Raw genomic sequence first — 21,151 nt, 5'->3', positions numbered from 1 at the left:
AAGTTTTTTATGTGTGCATGTATGCGGAATATATCAACAATTGAGTAAGTCACTATGTATGTATTTATATTGTTAATTTGTGATATCATCGTCTTGACCGTGAAGTCATTTGCTCACAATTCTCAAATGTGTCTGAATATGTGTGAGAGTGTGTGTATGACGCAAGAGCGATATCATTTCATTCTAATGCTTCGTTAAATTCAAAAAAATGTTTTAAGTGCTTTTTAAGTCTCTGAGTCTCTGAGGCAAGCCACATTAACATTGTATTCAGACACACACACACATGCACGGCATAATACAACGTTGCGGTCGCATAAACGCATTTGTGTTTGAATATTTGAAGGTACCTACAAATTGGTGTTTTCAATTACTTTGTTAATATTCTTGTTTTCTTTTTTTTCGGCTTATCGCTAATAAAAAACTTGTTCGAAAAACTCGATTCTCAACCTAACTTAACGGGCTTTTGTTTTTGTCGCACAATTGATATGTTTGTGCGTTCACATTTGTTACGCGCCGGTAATGCCCCTCTCACGGTTTTGCTCTTTTCAAATATAGAGCTTCTACTGCTCTACATATTCAACTTTTCAATGAATTTTTTACTTAACCCACATCATAGTTAAGAAAAAAATGTTTAAGGGCCCATTAGTGATACTTAGCATAGACTTGACTTGACTTGGCGTAAACTTGACAACTTAGCCACGATTATACTCCACTTAGCGCAAACAATTGGGCTTCATAATCAGCTGTCATTTTATTGTGAAATATTTGCTGCAAAAAATGGTGATTTTTAAACAAAGTTAATTTTGAGTACTAAAATTAATTTATGAGTGTAAAAATTAATAAATAAAATAAAAATAAATGTCAATTTGTATGACAAAATGTCAAAATGAAATGGAAACAAACAAATGGCATTTAAAAATGTAAACGTCACTCAGAACTTACATAGAAAATCAAAATTCAACAGACTTCTAAGTCAAGTTAGGTGTTGCTAAGTTTTGAGTAATCAGTAACATGCAATGTTCATTTAACAGAACTGTAAGTGACAGTTCTCATGTCAAGTCAGTTCTATGCTAAGTATGAGTAATGGGCCCTTTACTCTTCCATTAACTTTAACACTTTCGTATTTTGTATGTCAATACACACACACACACACACGCACACCTGAAATTCTACAGGTAGGCAATGATGCGCATGCGCTATTGCGTCTTTTACATTTTAGCTAATATTCGTGTGATATGCATACATATGTAACTATTTTTGAAATAAATATATTTGAGTATATTCTTTTTCTCACTCACCAATATTGACGATCTTAATGTGCTCTTGTTCCAAGAATTGCAACGCCACCGAAACATTTTCCAATTTTTGACTGCGGAATGTTGGTCGCTTATTATATTTGGGCATACGTTTTTGTGACAACACCTCAATTAGCGCAATCAAGCGTAAACCATCGGATAGATCAGCTTCCAAATTATTTATATTACGATCGATCGTTTTGAGATGCTCATTGGCCCAACGTGTGAAAGTGTTCTGTTGTATCTTCTTCCATTGTGCATCTTCGGCGAGATCACGTTCGGCTTCCATATCTTCGTCGAAGTTCTCGTCGTACGGTTCTTGGTACTGTTGGTAATGGGATGACTGTGTTTTGATTATAAGTATTAATCGAATGTTTATAATTGATCAAATTGCGTTTTAGTGTAAAGAAATTTTATTTATTTTTTATTATTCTTGATGTTAGTCATTAGTAAGATAGAAATTGAGCGATGACGAATTATGCAATACGAGGATGAGAGATTAATAATGGCGAAATTTGGTGATTAATTATACTTCAAATTCATGCAGATATTCGTATTAGAATGAGGCAAATAAAAGAAGAGATCTAACAGATTTTTAGCGGCTAGAGGCCAGAGAGAATGAAGCAATATTAGAAGAGGGGGTTCAAGGGCTTGATAAGCGCAGGACAAAGCTTTATAGCTTCATAGCATCCGCAACCCAATTGTGAACCTCACCTACGCGAGGCTCTAGCGACCCCAAGTTTCTCATACAACTAGGGGTTGAGGGGGCGATATAGCCTAGAAGGTTTAAAGTGGTTACCGAGATGGTCGTGCTAGAACCTTAATGGTGCTTTGTTACCGGAATGTACCGGATCTATATCCAGTAAAAAACCATCAACATCGATAACATTCCCCAGAACCTTCTTTATCGTTCTTTATCGGAGTGTCTTTATCTTTAATACAACAACAACAAGAAGACAAGAGCAGAAAATGTTATCGGTTTTATAGGGAATGAGAATAACGCTACTGTTGGCAGCCATAATTTCGAAATAGTAAAAGACTTCGTTTATTTGGGAACCAGCATCAACACTAGCAACAACATCAGAACTGAAATCCAGCGAAGAATCAATCTTGCCAATAAATGCTACTTTGGACTAGGTAGGCAATTGAAAAGTAAAGTCCTCTCTCTCCCGCTGGTTGGTGGAGCGAAGGAGCGACTGGCGCGCCTTGTTGGACGGCCATAACCGTTTAGATGGTTAAGCGCCAATTAAGTAAGTAAGTAGGTAAGTACTCTGATGTTTCACAAAGTTCATTAGACCTTACAGACAAATATTGTACCAGTGCGGGACTTAACATAGATCCTCTTCAAGCTACCATAGCTTGCATAGGCCTTCAAACTAAACAGCTCTTTCCATTGTGAGGCCACAGGTAGGCGTTAGAAGCTAGTAGAGTATATGGTTTTCATGGAACAAGACCCGGCAAGTTTCCATGTGATGCCTACAGAGTGATTAATTTTACCGAGCATTCTCGAAATAATTCAAGCCTCAACAAGAACACATACATACATATAAACTTGCCATTCATCGACATCCACATGTGGAATAAAAATGCAGACTGCCAAGCGTGCCCTTCTAGATCAGGGGTCTACACTTTTTAGAAACCCATTTCTATACCTAATCTACAGACTCCTGGACTCACCATAGCATGGTACATTCACACATGTGACATATCTACACGACATTTTAGGTTATATTGAGACGGCGTGTGCTTGAAAATTTCCACTCGGATTTATTTAATAACCTATTAAACCCCTAAAACACGAAACTTTTGTAGAAGTGAAGAAGTCGACTCTCTTGCTTTCGCCGGATTAACAAGACAATTGGCGGCCACAAATTTAAGTATTATTTTCTGTGAAGTCGACGGCAGAAAAAATTATGAATCGTATTTATTACTGCATTTTAATTAGGTCATTAAGAAATCTTCTACAACAAGATGCCCGCAATGGCTATTTTGGCTCCAAATGGCTCCCAACAACATCATTTTGGCTCCAGTTGGTTCCCTACAATAACCAAATCGGTATCGACTGATAAAACAGATAATAATCACAGCATGGAGTCGAAACTTTCGTAACATTTTCGATTTTATTGGATGCCTCTAAGGGTGATTTTATGTTGTAGACTCACTGCTACATTTGGTGCGCGGTTGATCTGTGACTCGTGAACAGTGATGTTCATATCGGAGCCTCGATGCTAGCAAAGCTGTGCTTCCGAATACTCGAAAGTACCATCACAACTTGAACACGAATTCTACGAGATTTTCCTTCCAAATTTTCGAAATTTCATTTACTATTTAGCAACGAGGCTTTAATATGAATGCAACCTAGACAGCGTGCCTATCAGCAAACATCTTTACGATGTCCGCTTGGAGGGTACTGCAATAGTCAAAAAGCGTTTCAGACTTAACTATAAGAGTTAGAGAAAGACCGAGCCAAAGTTCCATTCTCCATTTGTGAGCCGTCAGTATAGATTAAACTTTTTGCTGCACTTGTTTAAATTCTCGTCCATATAATTCTTCCCTCGAAGGATACTCTATACTTTTGAACTTGAAAGACAACAATTGATGTCATAAATTACGTGTCAAACGTTAAGTCAGTTGTTACACTGTGTCTCCTTCACATGTTAGTTTATCTCAATCAAAAAGCTTCTTCTGAAGGTAAGCACTGAACGAACACATGCGCAGGTACCAAGTTAAAAATTATGTTTAGCTCTTCCTGAGGTTCAATGCTCATTGCGCCTAATAGTACTCGGTACCCAACCTTTTGAACCTTCCTAACTTTCAGTTGACAGCTCCTTATTCCTAACGGTTACCAGAAGACTATAGCCGCCTTTTCGAAGTCGGCTTGTTTGTGGAGTAATGGAAGAGATGAGGACGCAATTAACCTTAAGTCGCAGTGCGATCTGCAAGAAGCTATGCTTTTATCATTTCGGTATCTACATGTGTGCACGATCCTAAACATTCCTTCAAGGATGCACATGTGTATGCAGAACGTGTTTTCTTTGTACTATTTTCTAATTTCTAAAAACTTCAAATTCATTTAATTCAAAGTTAATGGAATTTCATAGACGACTAAGCGGTTGAGAAATTAGTAAACGAAACCTAATCGCATTAAAAAAGAATTTCTTATTGCCATTGAAGTAAAAACCGGTGAAATGGCTTGTATTTTTATTATGAATTCAAACATACTTGCTAAGTGAATGCAATTAATACTAATTTATCTCAAAAGTGTAATAACTCAAAATTAACGAGTTTTGAGTTACACATGAAAAAATGTGCACAACAACATGTATGATATTATGGTAAAAGCTTGTTGTGATTCATTTTGAAAAATGGATGCTGGAGGAAAAACGAAACATTAAGGTAATATGAGACAGCTGAGACCTTAAAGTGTCTCTGCTGAAAAATTATAGTTTTCGAGTTATGACATTTTTAAAGTAAATGGGCATTGTGTTAACGTTTACACATGTATGTATGTATGTTAGTGGAAAAGTATGCAAATGAGCATAAAGGCTTGAAGAATAAACGGTAAAACTGGCTGTTCACATCCATTACGCACGTCAAAATAGCGATGATCTACGCCGTTGTGACAATTAACAAGCAGATTTGCAACCTACCAGAATTTTGTTATAAAATACATACACAGATACATCAAAAGTAGATATGTTTTTATGTACGCTAGTAATGATCTCTAAGGACACATGCAATAACAATTTGTAAGCAAGCATGATGACGTGTGTTAAATATGAGTGCATGTGTTTGATTGTAAGACGACATTCCGGAACCGCCCAAACATCAACAAAGCCAAAAAGCTAAAATTGAGAAATATTCGTAATCGCAATTTAGCATCTGAAAGCATGTCATGTTGGCTGGCAGTTGACAGCCAAGCTTCGAATTTTCACAAAACCACCACACATAGGGAGGCAAACGTGGCTTTAACAACGATCTAGGTGAGCCATTATCAAGGAGACAATGCTTGTAATAAAGCTCCTACAAGATCAAAGTTTTTAATTTACTTAACATACAAATACATACATAAATGCATGTGTACATTTTGTGACAGACAATGTTAGTATGTACGGTGAATACACGATAAAACGAACTGTGGTGCTGATTTGCACTCGACATATACGCCGCCGGTAAACTCCGCCGATTTAACGAACACTATTGAAATCAATGTTGTGATCACAAACGTCTTCACATTTTCATCTACATTACACAAATTTTATCCAGGGCCCCTGTAAATTTTTTAGTTATGTAGATGCGCTGAAAATTATACGATTTTCACGCATCAGTTACGCAATGACATCCACTTAGACTGTTTATTATATCGACGGCGGCATTCTTGGCCGAATAGTTACTCCCTAACGTTTCAAGGTGTTTCTTTGGTGTAGCTCGGCAGCATAGCGCTACAAAAACATCCGTCAGAAAGTCTTCGGAGCTACACCTAGAGCTTCTAGGAAAGTGACGTCGACGAAGGTATGAGTTCGAAGACGCAGTCCTATAGCTTCTGTGCTATGGCATATGATATGAGGGCCAGGAGGCGTGCTAGCAACTGGTGGTCGGGATTGCTATTGTTCGTCGAAAAAACTGGAGGCTCCCTTTGGCGCGATCAACAATTGGCATTGATGCTTATCGTTAAAACGGTGCCACGAGAGTCATGAGTATTATTAGAGTATTAATAGCAATCGTAAGTTACCTTTGTGCGTGACCGACAAGGAGCCACAAATGATTTAAGAAAATTGTGTTCGCGAGGATTATTTGGAGTTAGCCCCAGGTAAAACTACGATTTGCACGAGATATACAGACGAAAGTGTGACCCTTTTAAGTATCACTATTTTTTCAGCTCTCTGGAGTAATTGAACGAAGGACAAGTCCCTTGGCAAGGAGCTACTCCTGTTTTTTTTTTTTTTTTTGAACGATCCGCGAGATTTTGAGGCGAAAACCCCGGACCTCTCCGAAATGGCCAAAACATTGATTTCTTTAAATACATACAAACAACACCTTTCCTAAATATTATTATTTTTTTTAAAGAACGCCGGCGTATGCATATAATAGAACCGATAAAGTGATCGAAAGAAGGTATTGTTCGTTCGCGTCCCTCTAAACAGTGAGATTGGGAGCAGCTCAGTACGCAAGGCATAGGGGTCATACTTGAAAAGAAGTGCGAAGATTGAAATCCGGAAACTGACAGGGCCGAGTTGTATTTGAAACTGCAAGTAAAGAATCTGCGATGGGAAAACTCAGCACAAGTATTGAAACTTTAGTCGAATAAATACAAAAAAATTGAAAATACCTCAACTAAATCGCAGCGCAAAGCATATATGCATCCAACTCTATACGACAGCAGGATCAAATACTTGATCCCGCTAAATTATCGCGACGAAACTGTTAAGTTCAAAGCTTTGCATCGAGTGGATAAAGTATCGATATGATATCGTATATCAATTCTCGCCCCTGTGTATAAAGAAGTACGTATTTGATTACCCCTGTACATACATATTAATATTTATTTAATGAAGCCTAGACTAGTCATCTGAGAGTCACATTCACACACACACAAAGCCATATAATGTGCAACGGGAAAACCAGAATCAGAAATTGTTAAAATGTACAACGCGTTGACGCTGTCATCTTGCTCAATCCACTTCTCGTTCTCTAAAATGCAACACACGTTCATACATACATATGTACGTATTTAGGTACGTGGTCCACAATTCTATTTGTATGTAAATATGTCGCCAATAGCGTTGTTGAGACAATGCGCGTGCCACATCAGCTGCCATCAATGGTGTTGCAGCAACAGGAACACCGACAGCCGAGGTAGCAAATGATAGCGCATGACCCAAACAGTGCTCCAACTCCAACAACCATTAACTTGTTTTATTATTAGCCACAATGCTGCAACCAACGGCTTTGTTGGCAGTCATAAAAGTGCCAACAAACAAGAAGAACCGCAAAGTGCTGAGAAAATTTATGTTGAATGTAGAGCAGTTAGGGAGTTGGTAAAAGAGACTCAGTTACTTCATTCACGGAATGCATTGCATTTGTGCTAAGTTATCTCTTTTGATCTGCTAAAAGGGCGTTCTCCACATTTACACTCACAGTACACTGTGTTTCATCATTATAATTACAACAGATCGGCAATCAAAGTAGACGTCAAAAAGACGCTGTATGCTTTGTAGATGAAGAATTAGTCATGCTTTTTTTATTTTCACGAAATGCGTTTAAATTCACTCGACTGTTTAAAACACGGGAAACTGCACGAAACGAAGTCAAACTCGCACACTCTTCGTAAGAAGAACTATAGTAACAGCTGTACAGCGAACAGCAGCTTTGAGAGTAGAGTTGAGTGATTACTGCTCCAGCGGGTTAGGGGGCTTAGAATATATCCGCGGTAGGTATTCCTGCCGTAAGAGGCGACTAAAATACCAAATTGATTTAAGGGGTTGTGTAGCGCAACCCTCTCAAGAGGTAGCCAGTGCAATATATAGCTTCTCCAACCCAGCGAATCCTGTTTCATTAATAGCCGAGGCTCAGACGTCCCCGAACTCCTTATGGATCTAGGAAGTGGGAGGTCGCCATGGCATAGAAGGTTTCATGTGGTTATACCAAATCGTTCCCAAGATGTTCCGGATAATACCTTTATGGTGCTTGTTACCGGAACGTACTGCATCTGCATCCGGCAACGGACCATCAATACTGATAACACTCCCCAAGGCCTTCGGGGAGTGTCCTTATCGCTACAACAACAACAACAGGTGATTGATTACCGGAACCACCCCGTCAACCTATTAGCGCTGGACGAAGGAAAGTTATGGGAAACAAAAAAGCAGATGGATCAAGAGCGCCTGAAAGCGGTAAGAATGGTGGAAAAATGCATAACGAGGCAGATGGACAGGGAAACCAATAGCATATGTTGAATCATGGAACACCAGACGCTTTGGTGAGGTAAATTACTAGGTTACCCAAATGCACTCCCGGCACGGGTACTTCAAAAAATATTTTCACAGGATAAAAAGGGGCAAGTTCATTTACGGTGTAAGTTCGTTTACGGAGATGCAGTTGCGGACGATGCTGAGCACACATTCTTGATATGCTCGCGATGGAGCCGGAACCAAAAAATGCTCGAGGAATGAGTCGGTGTAATCACTGTCGATAATATTATAGAAAAAAATGTTGAGCGGGACAGAAGAGTGGCAACAAATCAGTGAAAGTTGTAGAAACCATACTCAGAGCAAAAAGCGGGACCTGGGCGCAAGAACAACAGACTAACTGACTTACTTAATTGGCGCTTAACCGTTTAAACGGCTATGGCTATTCAACAAGGCGCGCTATTCGCTTCTTCTTGAGTGAACTGGCGCCAATTGGCCACACGAAGGCGAATTTAAATCGTTTTCCACATGATCTTTCCACCGGAGTGGGGGCCGCTCTCTTCCTCTGCTTCCATGGGTAGATTCCAATAAAAGCACTTTCGTAGCCGGAGTATCATCTTTCATTCGTATAACGTGGCTGGACTATATTGATGTCAGCGGAAAGATCGTAGAGCCCATTATTATATCTTCTTCGGTACTCGCCGTCGCCAACCTCTTCGCTGGATTTCAGAGGTGATGTTGTTGCTTGTAAAAAAGGCTCTTAAAAGACGAGATATATGGAACACCACCCTAAAATATTGCCACAGCGGTTTCGGAATGGACGACAGGGTGGTTTTTAGTCCACGGATACAAGGTTGCTGCGACGGCACCGATTATGGTGCATGCGGTGTTTTTCACCCCAACCAGCAAAAAAAAAAAAGTGGAATCCGCAATACATTCCAATTATTGAAGATTGTTGAAAAAAAAACACCAGTCAGGTCGAGATTACGAAGAATCTTTTGACGGCATTTGATGTCAAACGATGCTGGATAAGACGTTCGTTCGGAAAAACTAAGCTGTATAGGAATCACCTTTCACGAAGGATTTTTGTGATCAAAAATCGGCTAATTCGAGCTTTTTCAACCCTGTTACTGTCGACAGTTACATATTACGCAGTGTGAGGGCTAAATTATCAAAAGTTTGTGGTTATTGTTACCGAAAAATACACCTCGAAGTTTTAGGGTTGTGTTGCTAATGCGTCGAGTCTTTGCACTCAAGCTGCCCGAGGTCTTAAGCCTTGTTGCAGTTTCTAACGCAATATTTCTTGCCATTAGATCCGCATGCGGGGTGATTTTAGGGCTCGCGTTATGCTAAGCATTGATTATCTGCACACCCACTCAAGTTTTTTAGTATACGTAAAATCCCTAATAGGGATTTGTTGAAAATAACCTTTTGAAAGAGATCAAATTAGTGAAAACTTTGGATCGCTATATCTGAGCGCTCCTATCTAGCGGGGCTATTATTATGAAACAGAGTGTATTTATTTGCATATACGATTATATGTATATTGACTAAGTGCGTAGACGTGTTGAAGTTGGTGGCTGAAGTGGTCGACTTGCTAAGACAACACAAACCAACTCTCTGACTGACTGCCAGCCCGATGTGTGAAGTTCATTAACATTTTCATTAGTTGCGAAATGTTAATTTGGTAAAATTTAAAAGAAAGCAAAATAATACTTAGCAGCGAGGTTATACGACAATACCGAAGAGCACTGCTGCCCAAACCCTCTAGCGCACTACATTAAGAGGCGGTAGGGCGTGAACAGCGGAACCTCAAGCGGTCTCTTTTTAAAGCTTTGTTTTTTTAGCAGCAAAAGAAATTTAATGGATTCTGCTAACTTTATAAAAATTTTTTTTTGTTTACAAAAACACCACCTCACACACACGCACACACCTGTTGATAGTAATCGTAGTCAGCGATGTTATTGTTGTTGTAGTGCTGCTGCTCTGAAGGATAACCAGACTGCGTTGGTTTGAAATATCCGGCGTTCCCACTGTTAGGCGTATAATTTGTATTGTATTTATTGTTGTTGTATTGATCGCTTTCAACGTAGGCGTTGACGTTCGCACTCGCACTTGCACTCGCGTTCACATTCACGTCCGGCACGAAATTATTTGGTGGCTGTTTTTGACCGAAATTTGCGTTCACGTTCGCGTTCGTGTTCGAATTGCTTTTGTTCTTTTGGTTAAGACAAATTGACGCCGTCGACTTTTGATTAAAATTATTATTAACAATAGGTGTTGTTATTGCTGTTGGTTTTAATGCACCACTATTTTTATTAATATTAAAATTTATTGTGTTTTGTTTTAGTTGCTTTTCTTCTTGCTGTTGTTGTTGACGCACAAAATGTTTTTGCTTATTTCTATTTAACAATTCACAATCTGTTACATCCGTATGCACACGCGATCCACCTTCAACTGAATTTTTATTTCTGCCAACGTATGAATTTACTGACTTTGCTTCATTCGTTGGTGATACTGGCGTGGTTGTTGTTCTTGCTGCTGCTACGCTCGATTTCTGCTCCAACATACCAACGTTATTTGTACTTCTCGTTGTTACATTATTTGCTCCCATCTTTGACGCTCCTACTCTCAATGCTGTTGATTGTTGAGAAGGTGGTGGTGGGGGAGCTACTGCTGCTGCTGCCGTCGTCGCCGCTCCTACAATCATCGGTTTTGGTGTTGTCGTCATTAGCGCAGTTACTGCGCCGATCGCATTGGGCCCGCTGTAGCCGGCATTTCTTGTTGTTTCCAATCCACCGAGCCGTAAAGTGGGACCGGCTTCACCAGCTGCTTCAGCGTCGCTGATGTTAGCCTTGTTGTTCCCAGCCAACCCACGATTACCATACATTTTGCTGAGCAAAGAAACTCAGCTGGCAGCTACTTTAAAGTTTTTACTTTTTTATCTTACTTATTGTTTTTTGGTGGTTGCCCTCTGCTTTCTTCTTTGGTTTGCTCAGCGAACGAAACTTCGTACCTACCTTTTGTTAACTAAATTTTTTAACTCTCATTCAATATTTTCTTCTCCACACTTGAATGTTTTCTCCCTTTAAACAACTGCTTTGAAATTCGTTCATTTAATTTTTTTTACCTTCTTTTAATTTTTTGTGTACTTCACTTGTGGTAGTTACAGCGCGCCGTTATTGCGTCTGCTGTGCTTCTGTTAATGTCGCTCGTTCAAATATGTACACTGAAATATCATTTGTTTACACTGTAAATAAAGAGCGTCTATTGTGAGGCTAATTGTTGTGAGCGCTGAAATTAAAAACTTGAAATAATTTTGATAGCCATTGCAGTTTTTATCTTTCAAGTGTTCGTTAAATATTTTTCAGAATGCATGAGCACGGTTGCCACTTTTGGTCCATTTGAACCAAAAATGGACCCTTCCAACCCAATTTGGTCCGCTGGTCCCTTTTTTCAATTTTGGTCCTTTTTAGGCAGTAGCCACAATTTTAATACTTTTCTGCCTTTTTCACTGAGGTTAAAATTCAAAACTCTGCCGACAACATTTGGCACACTTTCATTAACCCACATTTAATTTTCAATTTACTTATGTATATGGAAATCTTACCACAAAAATTGCTCAGTCAATAAAATGTAGCAGACCAATGACATTTCATAGGGGATATTTTTGGCGAGGTATTAATAAGAAAAGTCATAGATCTAAGAGCAAACATATTACACAGACTTAGTATCCAGATATTTCGATCGGTTATCAAACACTTTTCGTGATAGATTTTTTTCACTAGTTGAGCTAAGAAAATTTATCTCAGATGCACGTGTGCCTCTAAGAAATTTGGCAGCGCTTTCCACTGATGGATGAATTTGAATTGAAAACTAAGTAAAATAATGGAACTAATTGGTTTTATGTTTGGTAACCCTGCCAAAACTTTTTACAAAGAAATCCTATGTAAAAATTGCAGGAGTATTGTGGTGTTCCAGGAGTAATGTGGTGTTAAGGCACGCCGAATAGTTGAAAACTAAGTAGCTTGGCATAAGAAATATTTTAACTGTAAGTAAGACAGGAATACTTCTTGAAAGCGGTAACTTTATAAATGAATAACGAATCGCGATTGAACAAATTTACTTTTATAATCAGATTTTGAAGCAAATGTAAAAAAGATTTGATTTCGAAAGATGTGTTTTGTGTTCTATTCTCGTAGGTACAGAACCCCATAATTTCTAGTAACTACATAAATGTAATCAGGTTCTGTTATTGCATAGTTGAAACTTTTAAGACGTTCGATTTTTAATCTCAACGTTGAGGGGAAAAAAAGCATCGTTTATGGTTTACTGAATTTTCTCATAGTTCGGCTACACCAAAACGCAAATTTTTGAGCCTTTTCATACTAAAACCTAACTTCGCTATACATTTTATTTCTTTCCAATTAACAACATAATGCAGGAACTAAGAGATTTGTCAGCGAAACTACGTTCAAAACGTATAGTTAGTGAGGCATAGACTTATCCTAGAAATTTGAAAATATAATACCTAAAAGTAGTATTTTTGTTTGTGCAGTATGAATTCAGTCTCCTATTCGCTAAGTTTATTAAAATTTTGTATAGGAAACCATGGAAACATCCTGAAATTTTATATTTAACAATGACTACAACACTTTTATGAATTTCTTGTATCACAATCAAATAAAACAAAAATTTGGTTATTTTTTCTAAGATTTGGTCCTTTTTTCGATGAATTTTGGTCCCAAATGAAAACATGGTGTGGCAACCGTGTGTATGAGATACAAATGAGCATTGAAAAAGTTATTGGTCACCCGTTACTCATATAAGAAAACGTATTCTGTTTAATCAGTGATGATGCACTTCCATCTACGATTTATTATTTAACACTCCACATCCAGCAGACTCACTTATTATTTTTAGTAGATATGTCTAGGAAAAAAATTTTTTTTAAAATATGTAGAGCTCGACAAGGAATTGAAGTTAAACCACAACAGAGGTAAGTTTACCGGAAATAAATCATTTCGGGCAATTTGAGAAGAGTTTCGTCGGGTTTTATCGGCAGCAACTGATACCGGCAAGTTATTGTTTTATTGGCGATTTATTACAAGCCGTGTTTTTTACACGCGTATACGTTTACGTTTGCGCGTAAAAAAACGCTTATCCTCGCTTAGATAATGCTTAGGAGACCCACCTAGCGGCAGTGGTTAAATAACTAGTTACAGCACAGGGTAAAAGCGGAGACACAACCCTCTGATGGCCATAATGTCTAACATATAGCTGAATCAGTTCCGATGAATTGTGGACACGCACCATTTTAAGAGGTGATACATAGAATTAGTGTAGAGGTGAAACATAAACACATATTTCAGTTACATCTGAGTATGATGAGTATTGAAATTTAGTAGTACTAATTTTAGGCGCAGCAATTTCAGAGGTGTATTTAACGTTTGACGCTTAGCAGTCCATTAAGTTTAAGCGTAAACGTCTATAAATGTAAAAAAAAATACAGCTATAGAAAGCCATTAACGTCAAGTTATCGGTATATTATCGCTGAGTTAGCGGCTTTTTATTGTGTTTAAATCCTTGTAAGCTAAAGGTGTGCAATCGATTTTATATTGAAGTTTTATCGATATCTGTTTCATAACAAAATGATGGGTCATGTTAACGATGACGATCGATAACACGCCTATAACAAATTGGTAACCTTCCGGTAACTTCTTGAAAGCAAATCAATAACAAATCGACTATTAAGCGGAAACTCATCGATAACCCTTGCTATCGATAGCAAACTTATAACACTTCGATAACAAACCGATAACTTGTAAGGCAACATAATCGATTTTTTTTTGTAAAGTAAAGTAGCAAAATAGCTTTCCAAGAAGCCTTCTAGCTCAACAAATCTAGCAATTTACAAAATCTAAGGCTACTAACTTGTATAAAAAATAAGTAAGGTAAAAAGGTGTCTAAGTTCGGGTATGATCGACCATTAAATACATACTTAGCTGACAGCTTCTTTCGTATATCTCTAGTTTTTTGACTCAAAGTATTATCAAAAGTATGTGTGTTTATTCATCGTTTTTGTCCATTTTTAACTTTGAGGAATATTCGTCTTTTTAAAGGAAATAATTTCACTGAGTATCTTCACGATAGGTAAATTCCTCATCCAGTTATCGCTACCGAAACATAGAAAATGATAAAGTATTTCTTCCGATACTTGTATTTGGCAACAAAATAAGGCAGATACTTCTACTGAACTCACGGAAACAGGTAAAGGTAGACTCGATCTCTATTGGTACTCTCAAATTTTAGATTGAAAAATGGGTAAAAATTTCAAAGCTTAACAAAAACAGCTGCAAGTATTTCTTCAAATAAAGAAATACGTCAAAATAGGCTTAGGTACAAAGTAAAATACAGAAAACCGTGTGCTTCACAGCTGTGAACTCACTGGGCTTAAGCAAAAATTATAAAAACTTGGGAAACAGCTATTAAGCCGGCATAACCAAATTCTATGGCTTTGGTAGGACCTTAATAGTGCTGCCTATGCAGCCAGTATTCCGTCTTGCTTCTCTCCATTTCCTGTAACAACAAAATAAATTTATTGAATTATTATACAATCGACTTGAGCTCGGAAAACTTACCGCCGCGAAATATATTTAAAAAATAAGGCTGACGAGAAAGTGGAAGCGAAAAGCTATAATACATAAATTGAAAGCTATGGAAATGATTTCCTACGGAACATTGTAAAAGAAGTCACAGTGCCAAAAAAGTTTCAAGCTTGTAAAATAAAAATTGCTTCTCGCCTAGCATAGCTTATAGCGAGCACTGTGTGCCTAAATCGGCTTGCGCTATCAATTCTATTCCACGAATTGGGTACGGAAATCCGAATCAGAAGTCTAAATCAATCGAAAGTTTCCACCGTTCCTTTATGGTGATTTACGAAAATCCTATCTCCGCCTCTTTTTCTAAAGGTAGTTTTAAAAAATAAAGTTCTAAGACGGGACATCGAACAATTTATTATGTTTTTTTATTAAAAGAGCAAAATAAAGAGAGCTGTTCAAACACTTTTATATTGAACTGCAAATCACAATACATATTCTTAATTTTTTGTATAATAAAACTTTTTTAAATGGAACAAAAAAAAAACTTTAAATGTTTAAAGAGTTTTGATTTAAATTCAAAATTTACATCCATGGACTACAGCAGTATATGAATACAAATTTTTCTCAGTGCTATAATATCTAAAAAAAATTTGTTGGTGTCAATTTGTTAGTGTAAATGTGAATATCATACCGAAGTGCCTTGGATTCATATGGAAGTGCTTTTTCTTTGCATTTTCGTATGAAATTCAGGCACTTTCTTATGAATCGAATTTATATGTGAGGGCATTAGGGAGTGCTATGAAAATTTTGTTTATATTCAAAGTGTGAATTTGTATCTGTGCCTATTCTTCAGGGCAAAACAAAAACAAAAGTGCTACAAGTGTGTAGGGTTGAGCAGCTCTGAAAATAAACTTTTAAAATTTGATAAAATTTCGTCTTTACTTTAGCTCATAACTGCTAAAACTCGACCAAAAATATCGGAAAAGTCTCAAAGTACGCGAAAGCGAAAATTAAAAATTATTTCTGTCAAAAGATATTTGCAAAAGGAAATGAACTTTTCCATGAGGTTGCTCTAGTTTTGAGTACTTTGGTTTACACAGGGAATAAAAATTGTAGAAAAGTGTTTTGCGCTGATATAATTTCGATCTCCAAACGAGTGTTGGACCCACTAAGTTTAATTTTGTATAAGCGCAGCCGATGACCACCAATGACGCAAAATTCTATGGATTCCACCCCCCTTTCGATCCAGGATCATATTTCGTTTGTTTTTTGTTTTTTTGTTTTTTTTTGGAAACTCTTTTGTCAGCATTAAAATTTTTAATTTCCGTTTTGGACTCGTTGTCATGGATCGAAAGCGCGTCTTTTGACTCTTCTCCCCATATTTTTGGTCGTGTTTTAGCAGTTGTTAGCTAAAGTAAGGAATTACCAAAAAAATAAATTTAGTGTTGCGGAAAAACGATCCCAATTTATTAGATTTAAAGTAAATAATAGATTATTAACTAAATTTTCTTCAGTGTCAATAAAATTAATTAGCACGCTGTTAACAGTGGATGGAGAATACAAACAAATAATCAAATTTATAAACTACTCTCGTCGTTCTTTCACTGAAAACTCGCAGCAGACGCAGCGAGAGAGAGTTGACGTTGAAAAAAGCCCAATTAAAAAGAATGAAACTTACGGTGGAGGAATGTGCTTATCTCATTATAATCAGACCATTTCATAATTCATTTGTTACTATTTTTATTGTAATTGTATCTTCTGTTTAGCTCTATACTGCTGCAGTCCATGGATGTATGTGCACATCTGTACATATGTATATGTAGGTATAATGTTATTGTTGTTTAATTAAATGCGGCATTGTATTTTTGTATAAAAGTGAAATGGTTGACTGCACTGCGTTGAAAAGGGCCCGAGTGTCAAAGTTTGTGTTGTTTTGTTGCTATAAACGGTCTCCGTGTTTCCTACTCTTCATTTGATCTAGTCTTTTTTGTTTGTTATGTTTTTTTGTTGTCTTCGAAATTCCACGGGGGTTGGTAGTTAGATAGTTATTCTTAATATCAATTGCCCGGTGTTTACATAGAAAGTTGTTGGTATGTATGTACTATGTTGTTTCTGTGCCATTAACAGCGAAGTTACACCGACTGCTCTGTTGTAAGCGCGCTCTCTGTTATGATAAAATGTTTTGTTGTTATATGATTTGAGGTTATAGAAAGATAACAAGTGAAATTTTACAGAAGTAAAAAAGTTAAAAAATATCTGTCAGAAGGGTGTTTAAACGCTTTTTATATAAGCTTCAAAAAAGTATATTTAACTGGGCATTGGATTAGTGATGTTACGAAAGTAAGTTTTTCGAGAACGAAATTCAAATGGGGGGTTTTGATTTGATCAATATATCGAAGTGGGAATCGGAATTTAGAACGAAAACGGAAGTCGCTGCAGGGTACCGTGCTTCTGGTAACTTTTAAGCGGGTGTAACAAAAATAATACGTAGGTATGAATATTAGGTAGCTATTCGATTATTCTAAAATTTTTCGAAACCGGTTTTCCAGCTTTCAGTTTAAATAGCTTTCTTATAAAAATCTGGGCAGTTAGCAGCATAAATCGACGATCTAACTTTTATGTCCACTTTTGAAAACTCAGTCATTTAAAAAATTTTCAAATTAAAAAGCCGTTCGTACAGTTTTGTAGTCCAATAAATTTCAGTATAGCAAAAGTAAATTTAGAACCAGTTTAGAGCCAACTTGAACAATTTTTTTATTGTTTTCTCCATTAAGGCATTGAATGGCAAAATGTTCAGAAAACAAGTAAGGAAGGCTAAGTTTGTGTGTAACCGAACATTACATACTCAGCTGCCAAATTACAGATTGCAAAACTTTTAAATTACCTTCTTTTAAAAGTGGGCGATGCCAACCCCATTGTCCAAAATTTTACTAATTTTCTAATCTGCACCTACCAAGATTCATCGCTTTATCCGTCTTTGGTAATGAATTATCTCACTGTTTCGGTTTTTCGTAATTTTCGATATCGAAAAAGTTGGCGAGGTTATAGTCCGATTTCGTTCATTTTAAATAGCGATCTAAAGTGAGTGCCCAGGAACTTACATACCAAATTTCATTAAGATACCTCAAAATTTACTCAAGTTATCGTGTTTACGGACAGACGGACGGACGGACGGACATGGCTAAATGAATTTCTTTTTTCGCCCAGATCATTTTGATATATATAAGTCTATATCTATCTCGATTAGTTTATGCCGTACGTTATGCGGTACCGTTATGCGAACAAAATTAATATACTCAGCGAGCTCTGCTCAGCTAAGTATAAAAAGGAGTTTTATAATGAGTCGCACTTCATTATTTGAATGAAAGTCATGCCACGTCAAGCGTGTCAATGAATTTCCATTGACTATCTGAAAACAGGAGACGAACGCTTTAATATACTTGGAACGGTTTTTCAAAATTCTGCTTAGTTTTAGTTTTCTTTGATTTATAAAATAATGCAGTCTTTGAAAGAAAATTATATTACTAATTTCAAATTAAAATTTTTTCTCAATGAATACAACTTTCAACTAAAATGTTCATAAAATTAAGGCAAATTAGTAAATTAGTAATTTGCCTTAATTTTATGAACATTTTAGTTGAAAGTTGTATTCATTGAGAAAAAATTTTAAAAGTATTTTTCTTAAATGTGACTCTTTCTGATTTAGGGTACGTTATTTCCGCATCCCTTGAGATAAGCAATCCATTAAGCAACAAGTTGAAAACCATTTTCAAATTTTTAATAAGACATGGTTTGAACTGTATTTTAAGCGTATCTTATTCCTTTGCAAAACCGTCTACACAAAAGTCAAGCTGAATAAGATATTTGCCTTGCGTTATCATTTTATAAGAAAAATAAATTCTTCCTGAGGCCTAAAAGAAGTTAAAAGATTTGCAGGGCAAGTGAAAATTTAAATCTGGGTTTTTCTTTGGGAATAATTATAATAATACCTGTAAGGCTAGATCTTTAAAAACACATGTGCATATTTATAAAAACAATATTTCAAAAAAGGAAACTATCAAAAATTTATGAAAGAGGCGAGTAAAGCCGGTTTGAGAAAAACCAAGTCAAACTATGTGGGGTTTTGGACCAATCTCGCAAAAAAAATAAAACAGTAAATTAAAAACATATTCAGGACAACCTTAATAATTTGCTTAAGTAGACTAAATAGTTTAGTTAAAACTCATATTCGTAACAAGTGAACCCCGTGTCAACTGATTTCGATTTCAATATCGGTTCCGAGTGCTTGGAATCGGATATTTAGCGGATGCCGATCAAGCTAAATAAATTTATTTGATTTTCCTACTGAAAGCATTTTCCTTTCATTTGGCTCAGCAAACCCGAAAAGCAAGTTTTTTCACAAAATTTTTCTAAAAAATTTAAAGTTTGAGATGGTGTAGTACCGAAGGTACTGGGCTAATGTCCCGGGCAAAGCAACATTGAAAATTTAGAAGACAGTTTTTTTTTTCAATTAGAAAACCGGTTTTCTAAACACGCCGCCCCTCGGCAGTGATTTGGCAAACACTCCAAGTGTATTTCTGCTATGAAAGCTTGTCAGTTAAAATTCATCTATCTTACAGATGCCCTTCGGGGTCGGCGTAAAACATACAGGTCCCTTAGCACCAATTTGTAGGAAAATTTTTAAGGAGCACAAAGCAAATTACAATTTGTTTTATAAAATTTTCATGGGTCCATACTATGTAATAGTTAAATTGTTTTATTAACCTTTGTACTAAAAAGATCTTAATATCTAACTGTAATAATTTTATAGTAATAATAAATTGAATTGAACTGAAGCACTGCCTAGAATCTCTACGGAGGCTAATCAAAAAAAAAAAAAAATTGTATTTTGGTTGAATGTTTGCCCGCTTTTCATACAAATCTTGCAATCGATTTTAAAGTAACTTCTCATTGAGCTACAAACATGAAACCTCAGCTACAGGTTAGGACACCGTGAAAAAGGAACAAAAGGAGAAAATAATTCCGTTATGTGGCGCACGGACCGAAAAATTTAGATAAAAATTTGGAAATTTGAAACCGCGTTTTATATAACTTCTCGATGAGCTTAATTCAGAGGTCGATGACAGCCGATGACACGATACAAAAAGATTCGCCAGGCAGCGCACGGGATGAGATATTTAGAAAAATCGTACGAAACGGAGGGAATTTTGGGATTGATTTTTATGTAAGTTCTCATTGAGCTACAAGCGTAAAACTTAATAGATAGGGTAAGACACCGAGAAAATGTAAGAAAAGGGGAGAATAAAATAAAAAAATGGTAAGCACTTCCTTTATATAAATGGATAAAAATCAGCTAAGAATTTCTCATTATATAAAGACATATTCTTGCTAAATTTTGATTTTTAAATTTTGACATAGAAATTGCAAAAATATATATGAAAACTAAAAATTTAAAGGTGGAGCGCAATTGATTGACTAATAAAATCTCCTTTCCCACCAACTTTCCAATTTAAGTAATGTGCGCTCCACTTTTATATTTTTACTTCTCATAAATATTTTTGGAATTTCTATGTCAAGATTTAAAAATCAAAGTTTACCAAGTATATGCCTTTATATAAGGAGTAATTTTTCGCTAATTTTTGTCCATTTATATTGTAATGAATTTACTGCAATTCCCCTTATTTGCAACCTTCTGCTAACGTTCGAATCACTAAACTGTTGATAAAATAAATCCACTATTCAATAATGCAAAATGGTCTTTATTAAAGTACTTCAGAATAGCACTACTATTGCTCGCTAGATAATGTCTTAAATCGAACTGATTGTCGTGCCTCTACTGTTGCTGCCTTTTATACTGTCTCATTTCCTCGTTGCATATTTCTAGGCTTTTCTATTTCCAGAACTTACTAGTTAGTTATCAGCTATAGATGCATGATTTTATAGCTTCTTTCAAACCCCATGCGCTTGTATGTTTGAGCAACACTTGCGCAACCATTGCATACTTTCGGGAGTATCTCAGATTTATGCATGTTGTTGTGCGTTGCTTCTCCGCTGCGTGTACGTACATATGTGTAGACATAATGATTGAATTATTGATGTGCATACAAGTCACTGCTTAGCATCGGCTTAGAGATGATAGTATCCCTTAGTGCTGCTAATAATCGTTACAATATAAAGGAAGTGCTTACAATTTTTTTATTTTATTTTTATTTATTTTATAAATGATATTACGTAAACATTTTATTTGTATAATTTTATTTGCCTTCTCTTCAAACTGGTTGTATGAATTTTGTAACGGTTCTGCCAGCAAATTTGTAAGTCCTGATTCCAATTCCACTAAACTAAC

General features: G+C 36.4%; 1 protein-coding gene across 7 annotated transcripts in view; it reads right to left on the bottom strand.

The window, feature by feature from the left end:
• The window catches only part of cher (filamin-A), a 264,422-nt gene that overhangs the window by 211,390 nt on the left and 31,881 nt on the right, over positions 1 to 21,151 (bottom strand). For 2 of the 7 annotated variants that reach the window (XM_067762038.1, XM_067762039.1), the window contains exons 1-2: positions 10,137 to 11,307; positions 1,299 to 1,638 (exon numbers count right to left, since the gene is read on the bottom strand). In XM_067762038.1, coding sequence (XP_067618139.1) covers positions 1,299 to 1,638; positions 10,137 to 11,093 — 1,297 coding nt within the window. In that variant the 5' untranslated portion in view covers positions 11,094 to 11,307. Of the gene's footprint in view, positions 1 to 1,298; positions 1,639 to 10,136; positions 11,317 to 21,151 lie in introns of those variants that run through there. The other 5 variants (XM_067762035.1, XM_067762036.1, XM_067762037.1 and 2 more) reach the window with 5 other exon arrangements.

This window comes from Eurosta solidaginis, chromosome 1 (genome assembly GCF_040869045.1).
Source record: "Eurosta solidaginis isolate ZX-2024a chromosome 1, ASM4086904v1, whole genome shotgun sequence".
Taxonomy (NCBI): Eukaryota; Metazoa; Arthropoda; class Insecta; order Diptera; family Tephritidae; genus Eurosta; species Eurosta solidaginis.
Note: the sequence above shows the minus strand (reverse complement) of the source record. Positions and strands in the feature narration are given on the sequence as shown.